Source organism: Schistocerca gregaria, chromosome 5 (assembly GCF_023897955.1).
Source record: "Schistocerca gregaria isolate iqSchGreg1 chromosome 5, iqSchGreg1.2, whole genome shotgun sequence".
Lineage (NCBI taxonomy): Eukaryota > Metazoa > Arthropoda > Insecta > Orthoptera > Acrididae > Schistocerca > Schistocerca gregaria.
Window position 1 is genome coordinate 631,450,076 of NC_064924.1, and position 15,830 is coordinate 631,465,905.

Sequence of the window (15,830 nt, forward strand, 5' to 3'; positions counted from 1 at the left end):
TGGTTTTCCACCAGCTTGACCCAAAGTCTCCAACCTGTTTCCAAAGTCTTCCCAAGATTTCTTCTTGGATGCTGCAATTATCTGTTTGGCTTTGTTTCTTTCTTCAACATAACTTTCTCTGTCTACCTGAGCTCTAGTATGTAGCCATTTTTGATACCGCCTTCTTTTTCCTTTTACAGGCTGCCTTGACTGTGTCATTCCACCAAGCTGTTTGCTTCTTCCTGCTTTTACACACTACTGTTCCAAGACATTCTTTAGCCATTTCTAGTACTGTGTCCCTGTACCTTATCCATTCCTTTTCCAATGACTGTAATTGACTACATTCAACTACCTGGTACCTTTCTGAGATCGCTGTTATGTACTTGTGCCTGATTTCCTTATCCTGAAGTTTCTCCACTCTTATCCTCCTACATATGGACCTGACCACCTGCACTTTTGCCTCACAATCCCAATTTCACTGCAGATTAAATAATGATCAGTGTCATCAAAGAATCCCCTGAATACACGTGTGTCCCTCACAGCCTTCCTGAATTCCTGATCTGTTATTATATAGTCAATGACAGATCTGCTTCCCCTGCCTTCCCAAGTATACCGCTGAATGTTCTTATGTTTAAAAAAGGAGTTTGTGATTACTAAGCCCATACTGGCACAGAAAACCAAGAGTTGTTTCCAGTTCCTGTTGGCCTCCATATCCTCTCCAAATATATATCCTTCTGTTCGATTTCCAATCCTGGCGTTACATCAGTCATTTGTTTGCATACCTTACTGCAACTACGCTGGGTTCCATTTCTTTCCTGATGTAAAGCCCTACACCCCATTGTGCTATTCCTGCTTTGACAGGTAGACCTTGTATTCTCCCACTTTCTCACCCCTTACCCGAATGTCACTAACAGCTAAAACATCCAGCCCCATCTTACTTGCAGCCTCTGCCAGCTCTACCTTCTTCCCAGAGTAGCCCCCATTGATATTAATAGCTCCCCATCTCATTACCATTTGTTTGCCAAGTCGTATCTTAGGAGTCCCTGGTTTGTCAGTTAGAGGTGGGACTCCGTCGCCTCCAAAGGTCCGAGGCATTTTGCTCTGATTGTTGCCAGCATCATATTTAAAGCACCAGGGAAGCAGGTTGCTAGCCTTACTTGCCCTGGGTCCCATTGGGTGTTACCCCTAAAGGTTGAGGGACTAACCAGTGGATTTGGTAGTCTTTGCCGTATGAGCACAAAGGTGACCATGACTCAGAATATGTCCGAGATGCTCTGCCTTATTCCAAAGTAACTGGTATCCTGACTGTCGGGACCACTTACTTGGCCACTCATACGTTGCCCGTGGGTCATGAACTAGGACATGACTACAGGAACTCACACCATGAACCGCATGCAGAAATGATGCAAACAGTAAAATATGCGAATCTAGAACTTTAATCGGCACACGATCTTGTACATACTCTCTCTCACAAGGCTTCCTAAGTTGGCGTTTATGTGTAAATAAACATGGATATTGCATGGATTTTTCATTTAGCTGATTCTGTGCACACCTCTACACTTGGATGCCGAAGAAGAACACTGCAGTGTAAGTTTATCTCAGTCAAAATTGCTAAAATGTGCAGCACCAAAAAAGTGCATCAGTTACCTCGTCCTTACATCTAACATAACTTTTATATTTGTATGAAGAGTCCATTCCAAGAACCACAAGTCCAAGTATAAAGGAAGCAACTAATATTATAAATGTGCACTTCAAACAATTCTATTTCCTTCTTCACTGATTTGCTGAAATTACCAGCTTCATTTTATATCATAGCTCTATTTGTTAAGATTGTGGTGTAAGTATGGTGCAGAGTGGCTGGGCCTTATCTGTATTATTTATTTTAAGCAATCAGCCAGCCGGATGTGTCTGCTACATTTACTTCTAACTTTCACCTATTGAGCATTTCAGTTCTTTAACTACCAGTTATTAAACTGATCTAGCAAGAATATTACAATCATCGTGATTGTGTGGGTGCAGTTAAAATCTTAAATATAAACTGCAAAACACACTAACGTTATTTAATCACGTTTGTCTTCATGCATGGTACTGAGGCATGAAATGCTGCTCTGTTGAGCAACCAAAGTCATAGTGTATGTTTCTTCATCCACTGCTGTGTTGTCAGGAGCTAGAATAGACCTGCAATTATTCCTTGCCTGTCGTAAGGAGTGACTAAAATGAGTCTCATACCTAGTGAAGCATTTATGTTGTCAACTCGGCCATTATTAAGACACTCATTACAATCTTTCCGTAAACGTTTTGGCTTAATTACTTAGTCCCCGTTTGACGTTTTACCTCCACTTTTCTGAATTTCACATAAGTACAGGCCATTTGGGGAAGAGCACCTTTCGTGTGCTTAATATATCCACCGTAAGCTGTGATCTTCGGCATCTAGTATTAGAGTGGATTTATGTTTGCGCCTGAAATCCGGTGCAGTAACCAATCTGTCTTGTGGGCTTGCCATGTTCCCTCACTATGAAGCCTGAGCGTAACCTCCCCACATATGCCAAGGAGTGGGTGCCTGCTCAGTCTTTAGCACTGGGACTCCAGGCAGTGGCTACTATTTCATGTAGCCTTTACTATGGTGAGCTGGCATCTACAGGGAGAGAACCTCTGTTCGGGGTGGCTGATCCACAACAAAACAGATCTCTCACCCATGCTAGTGGCCATGCCAAAATGGCCGTCTCAGTGGATAGAAAGCAAGATTTTAATGCAGAGGTTTACAGCCCTGTGGTGTTTCCATCTTTGTCCATCCCATGGGACGAGAGTCAGACAGGAGAGAAATTGAGGTAGACAGTCCACCCAGTTCGGTGTGTTCCAGAACTGATGGAGAATATTTTGATAGTGAAGCCACTTTCACTATTTTGGAGGAAGTTGCTGGAGTTCATAAAATCAGAAATGAGTTTTCGTTAATCAAAACTTTGAGTACTACCCATTGATAAGTATTTCAGGCCTTTGACAAGCTTGGGATGTACCAGTTACCATATCTCGTCATCACAAACTCACCGTCATAATAAACTCAACATGATTCAAGATGTCATGTTCCATCAGGACCTATCGCTACAAACAAATGAACCTAGAGCGACATGGAGTGTATTTTGTTTTCACATCTGGAGAGGCCCTAAGGGTACTAAGGTGGACACTGGAGCTTTTTTCCTAGCCTTCATTAGAAATGTTCACAAGAGAAGGTGTGATTCAAGCTCTAATTTCGTCCTCCTATTAGATGTTTTTGGTGTCGATTGTTTGGACACGTGTCCTCCCACTGTACTAAGGAGGCTGCTTGTGGAGACATATGTAAACTACCCAGAACATCATTCCCCTCATTTGCCAACATGTTAGTTTTCAAGATGAATATGAAAATTCAAAAATATAAAGCGCTTGACCCCTGTTTTATTGAGATGCAAAGAATATGTTCGAACATCTCCACTCAATCAATATACTGTGAAACATTGAAGACATTGTGCCAAAATTCCCACTTAGCGTGTTGACAAAGTCTCAAATTGCAACTTCTGGCACTAGTCACTTGTCAGTGCCTGTTTCTCAATCTTGTGAGGGGTCAATAGTTTGTATCATCTATAAGAATCTGCACTTCATCATCTGAATGATAGACTGAACTCCACCGCATTTGTTACCACTCAACATACACAGTAGTTCCTGGCACCTTGCTGAGTGTCAACATCTGAACTGATTCTTCAGTCATTACTGAATGTTTCGTGGAGCACTTCACTGAAGAGTCCACATACAGTATACAACATTACTTAATGGTCATCTGCTGAGTAGTAATTCTCTAACCAGCAGTCTATACAAGCAAACCAATTGTGAATTTACTTGATGTTGCTCATACTTTAGGTAATTGGGCTATGGACAGCTCTGTTGAAAAGAAATAGCTCGATGTGGTCGAAAGGTTGAGCCAGGCATGTCTTTCATTCACTGCAAATAATGATCTGTAGTGTAATCCAGCAGTCAGACATTCTATGCATTGGGTAGAACTGTGAATTAATAAAATACACAGAAAGGTAAAATTAAAAATACATGAATAATTAAATAAAAGGATTCTATTCTAATGTCTGTAATTAATTGATGTAAACAACAGAGAATTGTTGGATGATCTTTATTCAAGAAAGTATTCCTCAAATAAATGGAAAGTGGGCCTACTTATTTAAAATACAGATAGACAATAACCTTATCAAAAGCAGAATTGCCAAGCTAAATTGTCATTGAAAACAAGTGAAAACCAAGTCCATTTTGTGATCACAATACACATAATATTCTCCAGTGCAAAACAGTTCAGAGTTCAACATGATGATTTACAAATGAACACACTTGAGGTGATAAGTAGAAACTCATATTTGCTCTCTTGTCAATTCCGTAATATAGCCTGAAAAAGTTACAGTATTGTAGAGGCCGTTCAGTGCCCAGCCCAGAATCAGTCACTTACATGATCAAATACCACTTGTTACCACAGGTAGGTCTGCCTTCTTCAAGCACAAACATAAAAGTGTCCAGAATTGCTTCCTTTAGTGCACCCTTCGAAAGGTCTGTCTCCACTTCAGTTCAGCAGTGTTCTGCCACTGACTACTTCTCCATTGGCTGAAGGCCGCCCACACCAAAAATACACTATTCTTAAGTTCTACAGACAATATTTGACTCGTCTTGACCACTTCCAGGACTAAACTAATATATTTCAATGATATTTAAATAAAGAATGTTATAAACTTTCGGTCACACTCATACACAGCACAATAATTATAAATAGTAGTCTGTAAATAAATAAGCCAGCAGTCTTGTGCAAGTGCGCTCACATTAAATGACAACAGTTAGTTATTAAATATTGCTTAAACAGTCATTTAGGTCTGCTTGACAGCGGCATCTTTTGGCCCTGTTTTCAGTAGTGGTGTCAGCGAACATACACATTTCACCATTTCTTAAATTACCATGATTTTGTATTAGCAATTACAATAAGTAGTTAAATAAATATCTGGAAAAAATACTTACATATTCATTAAATAAATACACAAGTATGACAAGATATGAGGTATTCATGCTGCATTCATTTGCTGTGTTGTGGAGCATATGATGTTCTGACAAACATTTGCATAATGAAAAGGTGTGAAACATGTAATAAATGTGGAAATAAAATATATATAGACACACACCTTTCAGGGATATGATACCTATAGTGTAATGTTGTTGTGGTTTATCTTGTAGTGAAGTCGAAGTAGATACTCCATGCGAATTGGTATGGGTGGAAGTTATACTTAACAGCCGAATTAAGTTAATAATTGGCTCCTTCTACCGACCCCCAGACTCCGATGATACAGTTGCGGAACAGTTTGAGTCTCGTAACAAATAAATACCCCACTCATACGGTTATAGTTGGTGGGGACTTCAACCTACCCTCGGTATGTTGGCAAAAATACTTGTTCAAAACCGGTGGTAGGCAGAAAACGTCTTCCGAGATTGTCCTAAATGCTTTCTCCGAAAATTATTTCGAGCAGTTAGTCCACGAAACCACGCGAATTGTAAATGGTTGCGAAAACACACTAGACCTCTTAGCCACAAACAATCCAGAGCTGATAGAGAGCATCATGACTGATAGAGGGATTAGTGATCACAAGGTCGTTGTAGCTAGGCTCAATACCATTTCTTCCAAATCCATCAGAAACAAACGCAAAATAATTTATTTAAAAAAAAAAAAAAAAAAAAAACAGATAGTGTCACTAGAAGCCTTCCTAAAAGACAATTTCCATTCCTTCCGAACTGACTATGCGAATGTAGACGAGATGTGGCTCAAATTCAAAGATATAGTAGCAACAGCAATTGAGATATTCATACCTCATAAATTGGTAAGAGATGGAATGGATCCCCCGTGGTACACAAAAATGTCCGAACGCTGTTGCAGAGGCAACGGAAAAAGAATGCGAAGTTCAGAAGAACGCGAAATCCCGAAGATGGGCTAAAATTTACAGACGCGCGAAATTTGGCACGTACTTCGATGCAAGATGCCTTTAATAGGTTCCACAACGAAACATTGTCTCGAAATTTGGTAGAAAATCCGAAGAAATTCTGGTCGTATGTAAAGTACACAAGCGGCAAGACGCAGTCAATACCTTCGCTGCGCAGTGCCGATGGTACTGTTATCGACGACTGTGCCGCTAAAGCGGAGTTATTGAACGCAGTTTTCCGAAATTCCTTCACCAGGGAAGACAAATGGAATATTCCAGAATTTGAAACACAAACATCTGCTAGCATGAGTTTCTTAGAAGTAGATACCTTAGGGGTTGCGAAGCAATTCAAATCGCTTGATACGGGCAAGTCTTCAGGTCCAGATTGTATACTGATTAGGTTCCTTTCAGATTACGCTGATACTATAGCTCCCTACTTAGCACTCATATGCAACCGCTCGCTCACCGATAGATCTGTAACTACAGATTGGAAAATTGCACAGATCGCACCAGTGTTCAAGAAGGATAGTAGGAGTAATCCATTTAACTACAGACCTGTATCATTGACGTCGGTTTGCAGTAGGGTTTTGGAGCATATACTGTATTCAAACATTATGAATCACCTCAAAGGGAACGATCTATTGACACGTAATCAGCATGGCTTCAGAAAACATCGCTCTTGTGCAACGCAGCTAACTCTTTATTCGCACGAAGTAATGGCCGCTATCGACAGGGGATCTCAAGTTGATTCCGTATTTCTAGATTTCCAGAAAGCTTTTGACACCGTTCCTCACAAGCGACTTCTAATCAAGCTGCGGAGCTATGGGGTATCGTCTCAGTTGTGCGACTGGATTCGTGATTTCCTGTCAGGAAGGTTGCAGTTCGTAGTAATAGACGGCAAGTCATCGAGTAAAACTGAAGTGATATCAGGTGTTCCCCAGGGAAGCGTCCTGGGACCTCTGCTGTTCCTGATCTATATAAATGACCTGGGTGACAATCTGAGCTGTTCTCTTAGATTGTTCGCAGATGATGCTGTAATTTACCGTCTAGTAAGGTCATCCGAAGACCAGTATCAGTTGCAAAGCGATTTAGAAAAGATTGCTGTATGGTGTGTCAGGTGGCATTTGATGCTAAATAACGAAAAGTGTGAGATGATCCACATGAGTTCCAAAAGAAATCCATTGGAATTCGATTACTCGATAAATAGTACAATTCTCAAGGCTGTCAATTCAACTAAGTACCTGGGTGTTAAAATTACGAACAACTTCAGTTGGAAGGACCACATAGAGAATATTGTCGGGAAGGCGAGCCAAAGGTTGCGTTTCATTGGCAGGACACTTAGAAGATGCAACAAGTCCACTAAAGAGACAGCTTACACTACACTCGTTCGTCCTCTGTTAGAATATTGCTGCGCGGTGTGGGATCCTTACCAGGTGGGATTGACGGAGGACCTCGAAAGGGTGCAAAAAAGGGCAGCTCATTTTGTATTATCACGTAAAAGGGGAGAGAGTGTGGCAGATATGATACACGAGTTGGGGATGGAAGTCATTACAGCATAGATGTTTTTCGTTGCGGCGAGACCTTTTTACGAAATTTCAGTCACCAACTTTCTCTTCCGAATGCGAAAATATTTTGTTGAGCCCAACCTACATAGGCAGGAATGATCATCAAAATAAAATAAGAGAAATCAGAGCTCGAACAGAAAGGTTTAGGTGTTCATTTTTCCCGCTCGCTGTTCGGGAGTGGAATAGTAGAGAGATAGTATGATTGTGGTTTGATGAACCCTCTGCCAAGCACTTAAATGTGAATTGCAGAGTAGTCATGTAGATGTAATGCTATCATCTGAAGTATTATTTGTTGATGTGAAAATGTTTAGTTACTTAAGATATTAACTTCTGTAGTTTTAAAGATACTGAAATATTATTGTTTAATTGAATTCACCTTATTTTTTGAGATTGCAGATGTATTCATATTTGTTTCTTATATAACTGCGATTTGTTCTTGAATTTCACAGAGCTGCAAGAAGCAGTTTTTCAGATTATCTGACACTCTGTCATTGCTGGTCCTATTATGTGTCTGATTGTCATCCAAATTCCCCATACTGGGATTTACCCACTTCCTATCAAGTGTTTGTTCCTGGGCTCACCAGCAGTGGTCGCCTCTGCTTAGCATGGCTGCAATGCTTTCCCAATTCTAGGAATGCCTGTCAGTGCTCAGCTGTACATACCAGTTCATCTCATACCAATTCTAGGTAGCCAGTAACTTGCTTACATATGCCTAACATTACAAATAACAGCCATCCTAATTTCCTGACACGGAAACTCCTGTTGGAGCAGAATTCCAAATCCTTCCATAATCAAATGATTGTTTGATGGGAATGGGAGTGTCTCTCTCAGTGGCAGGAGGTAATTATTATTCCTATCCTGAAACCAGGAAAAGGCTCTCAATTTCTGACTAATTATCTACCAATATAACTAATGAACTGGCTGTGCAAATTATTCAAAAGAATAGTCTACTGGCGACTGTTGTGGTGCCTGGATACCAGAAGATATATATCACAATCCCAAAGTGGCCTTCGGCCATTGTGGTCAACCACAGACCAACTGATTCACCTGGAATCAGCAGTGTACAATGCTTTTGCACATTACCAACATGATCGCTGTAGTCTTTGCCCTACAGAAGATGTATGATGCCACCTGGCGCAATCACATCCTATCTGCACTGCACGAATGTGGCTTCTGGGTCTGTTTCCCCATTTTTATCTAGAATTTCGTTTCCATTCAATGATTCTGGGTCTTGACAGGATCAGCTCTCAGCGACCAATATGTGCAGGAAACTTGGGTCCATCAGGGACTGGTTCTGAATCCAGTGTTCTTAGCCATTGTAGTCAATGGTATTGTGACTGCAGCGGGACCTGCGGTCCCACTGTCAATTTATGTGGATGGTGTTTGCCTGTATTACAACTCAGCTCTGTCACTATGGAGTGTCAACTTCAGGGGAGCATATGAAAAGTAAGTAATTAGTTTCTGAATTTTGGGGATAAATTTTCCCCCTTGAAAACTCGTGTCACGCATTTTTGTCGATTCAGGACTGTGCATTCATCCCCAGTTACTTGAAGTTACTGAAACTTTCAAATTTTTAAGCCCTTTTGGCAGTTCATTAACATGGTTACCACAGGTATGTCAGCTCAAGGCAAGTTGCATGAGGAAGCTTAATATCATCAGATTTATCAGCAGCACAGTTCTTCTGCAGTTTTGTAAAGCATTGATTTAATCCTGGCTGGAGAGCAGGTATGTTGTCTATAGTTTCGATAGCACCATCACTACTGATTTTGTTAGACCCAGTCCACCACAGTGGTTTGTGTTGGGCGACTGGAGCCTTCTATATGACACCTGTAGATAGCTCTCTGGTGGAAGCTAATGTCATATCACTGAGGATCAGATTCCAGCAGCTCTTGGCAAACTATGCTATCGCTGTCTGTCAGATGCCTACGCATCCATGTTGCTCAACTGTTTCACAGCCGTTGGCAAACTGTGCTATCACAGTCTGTCAGATGCCTACCCATCCATGTTGCTCGACTGTTTCACAATTGTTGTGAATGTGGTAACAGAATGCTGCTAGTAATTCAGTCCAAACATCCACAGTAACAGAAAAGTGTTTCCCTGCTATAGTTCCTTAGAAGTGGCACATTTGCTAATTAAATGTGTGCTTTACAGGGTAGCACTGTTACTACATTGTGGCAACACAATATCAAATAACATTTATTAAGAGTATATTATAGTACTTAACTTTGGTACACTTTGATGCATGGCACTTGGTGTCCTATACCTAGTACAATGATATCTAAATAGTTTTTCTGTCTCTTGGCAGTGATATTGTCATTATAACTGATAGTAATGTTGCAGACACTCTTGAAAGTCCAAATAGTCCATAAATGGCAACTGCTAAATAGGAAGAAAGTCATCAGAACACTGTACTGATCTTGCTGCTGGCTCTGAACTGAACTTAACTGCTGGTTCATAACTCTCTGAGAGTCCACACTGCATTGCGTTGTTTGCCTGTTGACAGAAGAATTTCTATGTCTATCAGTACAAGACAGAAACAATATAACCAATGATTCACTGTGCTCCCTTTGGCAACTGCCCACACTATTGGTAGACAAGTACGATGTTCAGATGGATATGGTGAGAAAGAAGAAAATGATCCAGATTTTTGAGTGCCATTTGGATGATACTGCTAAGAACTGAGAAGTGCCAGAAGATTTGTTGTGTATGTGTGATGGTGGCCTCTGTCACCTGTTTGATTTGATTCTCCACAACTACCCAAATTTGGGGTCAGGGATTTTCATCTGCCTCGAGATGACTGGGTGTTTGTGTTGTCCTGATCATTTCATCTTCATTCATGAAAGTGGTGGCGATTGATGACCTCAGAAATTGAGTCGCATAGTGCCCAGAGCCATGAAAGTGGTGAGTTTGGACTGAGCAAAGGTTGGGAATTTGTATGGGCGCTGATAACCATGCAGTTCAGCGCCTCACAAATGTAAGATCATGACTACCCAAAATTGATATGGATAGATACGGATGGATTGAAAGTCAGTGACAATTAGTTTTTTGCTTTGGCAAGTGCAGGGAGCATACAAAGTGTTCTCTGCCATATGCAATCAGTAATATACACTACAGAGACGATCACCATGTCATAGGCTCTGCAGTACATTTGAACTCTCACCACAAAGGACTTCCCAGTTTGTCGTGACTCCGTGAGCTGCTTAAGGCATATGTCAGTGCTACAGCCAAAACCTTTTGGTTGCTAACGTCCAGGACCTATTAGTTGACCTCCACAGTGCCAGAACAACTGTAACATTCATCTTGATACAGAGCCCTGTGGGTTTTCCAGGAAATTGATTTGCTGACAAATTATCTAAAGAAGCAACCACAGGGGAAAACTTGAACTCTGAGTACCCAGCAGAAAGATGCCATTGACTGTGCCAAATGCGTATTGCAGATGTATCTAAGAGTTCTTGTTGTGTCGAGAACTCCGTTCAGTGGAGCAGTGGAGTCGTCTCACGATCACCTATATCCTCGCAATGTGTGCCCTGTAGTCTGACTTAGGATAGCAACCACCATGTCTACCGCACTACCACAGATACTTGCGGTCAGTGGGTTTGCAGCTATTGAAGTCTTATGTTTCATTAGGAAAACTGAATTTTATACCAGAATGCACTGCCATGTGTGGTGTCAGGGGTGGCTGTCAAGGCAATAACTTTCACTGTGGGATGTGCCCCAGCTTGCCTCAGGCTACATTTTTCCCTCCGCACTGTTGCACATTTTTAAACTTTTAAGTGCATATTTTATTTATCTAAATGTCTAAGCCCCCACCCCACCCCTACAGCTTATTTCCATAATTGGTATGATCACTGCCATTATTTATCATTCCTGTACCCCCTCCCCTCTCAAGCCGTCAAGCTTTCCTCCCACTATGCACCCCATTCCCTCATTCCTTTTGTTCTCCATTACCTTTCCATGCCTATTTTTATTTTCTTTCCAGTCTCTACTTTGTTTTCCTCTGTGCTTAATGCTTTAAGTCCTATTCAATTTTGGTCTGTGTGACATTGCTTGGTTCATTTCATGAATAAAATCTAAAAGCATTTCTGCAGAATCCATTGGGCAGTGTACTAGTTTGCAGGTGTAGAAATTCCTATAACCTCCTCTTTGATGTAGAAGTTCTAGCTAGCACACCTAATGGTCCATAGATGGTCTTTCCTTCTCATCCTGCATGGTAAGTCTCCCTTGACCCACAGTTCTGGGTGACTTTCCCAAAATCTACTCTTTTCCTAGATCTCTCCAGTCCTTTTCCTTCACCCTTCTTCCATCACCTTCAACCCTTCTGCCTGAAGAAGGAGCCACTGGCTCCGAAAGCTTGCTAATTACAATTTCGTGAGTGTGTGTTCTGCCACTGGTTGGTGAGTAGTTTTTTTTATCTATCCAATTAAATAATGGTCCATAGAGGTACACAAACTTTTCAATCCTATTGGCAGGAATCCTTGTATGATTTTGTTATACGTTGGGCCAATTAGAAAGCGATTTTGCAGTCGTATCTGCTTAACCTAATCCCAATACTTAGGAAACAAAATTCAAATGTGGCAAAGACTTTGAATTTATCTGGATTTTTCACTCACCCAAATCTGAGCCTCTCCTCCCAAATTTCTGTTTATGAACTTAAGCGCCTGTATTCTTTTTTCTCACAAAAGCTGTCTGCAAGAAAACTTACAGCACTGTATTTATTTTCATTCAGAATTCTAGAACTAAGATCCTCTTCCATTGAAAAAGTAAACATGGCTCTAGCTTGCCCTACAACATTATTTAAACAGCTTTTACTTTTTAAATTCTACCTACCTAAAGAAATTCGTTGGCCTTTGTGAATAGCTGCTTCCCATAGAGCTCCTGCATGAAACATTTTCATTTGTTTTTTGTCATTTGGCTCGATCTTAAGATTTTATCTAATGCATTGTAAAAGGAGAGGGAAGTTATCACACAGCTGCTAGTGTGAAAGCCAGATAAATGTATCAAACTACATAGCATTTATATCCATGCAGTTTTACATTGGCACCCAACACTTGCATGTGTGTATTTCATACCTCTACACATTTAGATGGTCAGTATGACAGAGTATGAATGATTTAATCTTCCATTAGCAACTTCCCTTTCTTTTTGGAGATCTATTGTGCTCCATTTTACCTCTGTAGTTCCTGCAAAAATAGCTGTGGCACTGAAAGCAGGATATTTAATGTAGGCTGTGTGTTACTGTTGGCTCTGATATTGCTGTATATTTTGATGTGTATGGTAAGTACGTGTACTTGCATTGTCAGCAGCATTTTTGTTATTTAATGAGGAGAGCTGATAATTGCACAAATAATTTGTGATATTTATTTTATAGCTGCTGTTGATTGACAAGAAGTTTAATGAGGTAAATCCGTTGCTCAATCAAGCTGGTCATCTGGTGGATCAGTGGCAGGGGAGTCAACATCAAAAGGAGTACTTAAAAGTCTTCTTTTTAGTGTTGCAGGTATTACTTAATTCATATTAGCAATAACAAATGCTTGTAAGAACTTTTACTGATTGCATTATGCTTTCAGGTTTGTCATTACTTGATGGCTGGGCAAGTGAAGAGTGTTAAACCGTGCTTAAAGCAATTGCAGCAGAGCATACAGACAATCATGCAACCTAGTTGGCCATCTGATGAAGGTACTTGTCCTTGTTTTACATGCTTTCATATGTGCATGTCTTTATTTTGTGGATCTGCCTGTGAATTTTTTTCTTTTTTTTTACCTTAGTTCCTACTAAAAGAAATATGGCTACAATTGAGGACGTGGATCTTGCATGTGGTTATAATGGACAATTTATGTACAATGTCTATATCATTAACTAGAATATCTCATCAGTCCATATTTTTTTTAGGGTTGCTGTGGTTTCTTGAAATCACACCAACAAGACCAAAGAATATTTTTCCCCACTCATCCAGCAAAACTGAGCTTTTACTCCATCTGTAATTCTCACGTTGCGGTTGGTACGTTAAGCACAGAAGGGAGTTGGGAAGACTGAAGAGAGAATGAGAAATATAACTGGTATTGGTAATAGAATAATAGAAACACTTGTCGCAATGTGCAGCAGGAGAGAAATTGTAGCTGTAGAGCCAGTGGTACCAAAAGTAGTTTGTTTTCCATAGCAAAAACAAAATCTTCCACAGATGCTTGGATGAGCTGTTAAAGAAACACTTCGTTACATGTTCCGTATGGAGCATAGCCTTGTGTGGTGTTGAAACATGGATACATCAAATATGCAAAGACTAGTGCATAGAAGCTGTTAAAGAAGTTATTGTGGAATCAGATAGAGTGACTAAGAAGTACAAAATAGTGATTGAATTGAAATTAAGCAGTTTTAATGAGGGACATAAGTAATACTAACAAGGAGACCTTCTGGAGTGGTCTTCTCCCAGTGCCTTTATACTTATACGATTTGAAGGTCAGTACCTGCCGGACTTCAATTTCTGAAAGCAGTGTAAGACACAATTCTTGGTGTGTGTGTGTGTGTGTGTGTGTGTGTGTGTGTGTGTGTGTGTGTGTGTGTGTGTGTGTGTTTTGGAGGGGGGAGGGGAGGATGAGATAATATGGGCTTTGAAGATTAGAAGGTTTCTGAGTGCAGTTGAGTATGTTTAACCCACCTTCGATGCCTACTTTCATCCCACGTATTTCACATTTCGAGGCTGATGATCTTAAGTGACAAGTGGAGGCAGCTGATATCATAAATGTAACAAAAACAGCAAATAATGAGCTTTATAAGATGCCAGCCTCTGATATTTGACCGAGCAAGATGGTGCAAGGGTTAGCACAGTGGACTCACATTTGGGAGCACGACGGTTCAATCCCGCGTCCAGCCATCCTGATTTAGGTTTCCCGTGATTTCCCTAAATCGCTTCAGGCAAATGCCGTGATGGTTCCTTTGAAAGGGCACAGCTGACTTCCTCCGCCATCCTTCCCTAATCCAATGAGACCGATGAACTCGCTGTGTGGTCTCTTCCACCAAATCAATCCAATCTGATATTTAACATATCAATACTTCGGAATTCTTCACAGCAAACTTCATCCAGCTTATGGTGCTGTCATAATACCAAATCCATTCAAACACTCTAAATGTAATTGTTTTCACTACTTCTTAATGTAAGGATCAAGCAACAAGCAAAAACTAGTTGTTGGCTGCTGAAAAAAGGAGATTGCTGTATTCATATACAGAAGACTGTGATGATAACTCCTGTGGCAAATACCTTGCCCAGTAAAGGGAGTGCTCTGTCTGTTTAGTTGGTAACTTTAAGTGAAGCAAACCGTATATGTCCTGCGAAAATAGTTCATCCCCAATCAGAGGAAAATATTCAGTGAAAAATTATAGTATAACATTGAAAAGTGCCTGAAGCTGAGAGACCATGTCATGTTATTTTTCTCTTATGGTTCAAAGCTTGACAGTGTGGTGGAACTTTTGGAAGTTTGTTTGCCACAGTGAACAAAGTGGTTCATCTATATCTCTGCAGGTAAGAGAGATGGAGTAAGGAAAAACCATCACTGTTAAGATAGCTTGCGTACTGCAGTGGAACATGAATAGGGTAAGGAAATGTAGGCACTGAAACATTTCCCACAAGGAAGATGCTTGCAGTTTTATACCTAGGAAATAGATTTTAAACAGTGAGATGTCCTTTCACTGGAAGGTTGATGTCATTGGGAACAGGATCAAAGGTGGAGTTATTCTGTTTCATTTGTGAACGCACCACTCCTGTCTAGTCCACTTATGGGCCTTTCAGCGATTGCTGTTACAACTTGTGCATTATGTACTATAACAATCAGCTCACACTGCTTGGTGCCACTAGAGACTTTAGAGTATATGATGATCACTGAATTCGCATAACTACCCTACTCCAGTCTCTCACTGGCAGACTTTAGAAAACAAATTGTGCTCTGGGCTTACCATGTACTTGCCCCAGAAATCGAGCTGATGAGTACCTCATGATGTCTTGGAAGCTGTGTGTTGAACAATGACTCCTTCACGCAATTCATTACTACTTCAGTGTCATTCTTTGCCATAGATTTGTATCTACATCTGTTTTCACAAGCTATCATATATGTTGCTGCTAAGGGCACAAGACTAATGAACAATACTCAGGAATTTTTCAAAAGAATCTTTTCTAAATAGTTACCTGTGTACATGAGGTTTAATTTTTAGGATTCCTGTGATAAATCTGCCTGCATTCCCTACAACTTGAATGATGTGATACTTTCACACTCATTATTGATACATATAGATGCCCATTGCCCTGCTTCCTCTT

At 40.5% G+C, this 15,830-nt stretch overlaps 1 protein-coding gene across 3 annotated transcripts in view; it reads left to right on the forward strand.

Moving 5' to 3' along the window:
• The window catches only part of LOC126272207 (MAU2 chromatid cohesion factor homolog), a 179,790-nt gene that overhangs the window by 64,847 nt on the left and 99,113 nt on the right, over positions 1-15,830 (forward strand). For all 3 annotated transcript variants that reach the window (XM_049974889.1, XM_049974890.1, XM_049974891.1), the window contains exons 4-5: positions 12,897-13,025; positions 13,096-13,204. In XM_049974889.1, the coding sequence (XP_049830846.1) occupies positions 12,897-13,025; positions 13,096-13,204 (238 nt within the window). The remainder of the gene's footprint in view (positions 1-12,896; positions 13,026-13,095; positions 13,205-15,830) is intronic.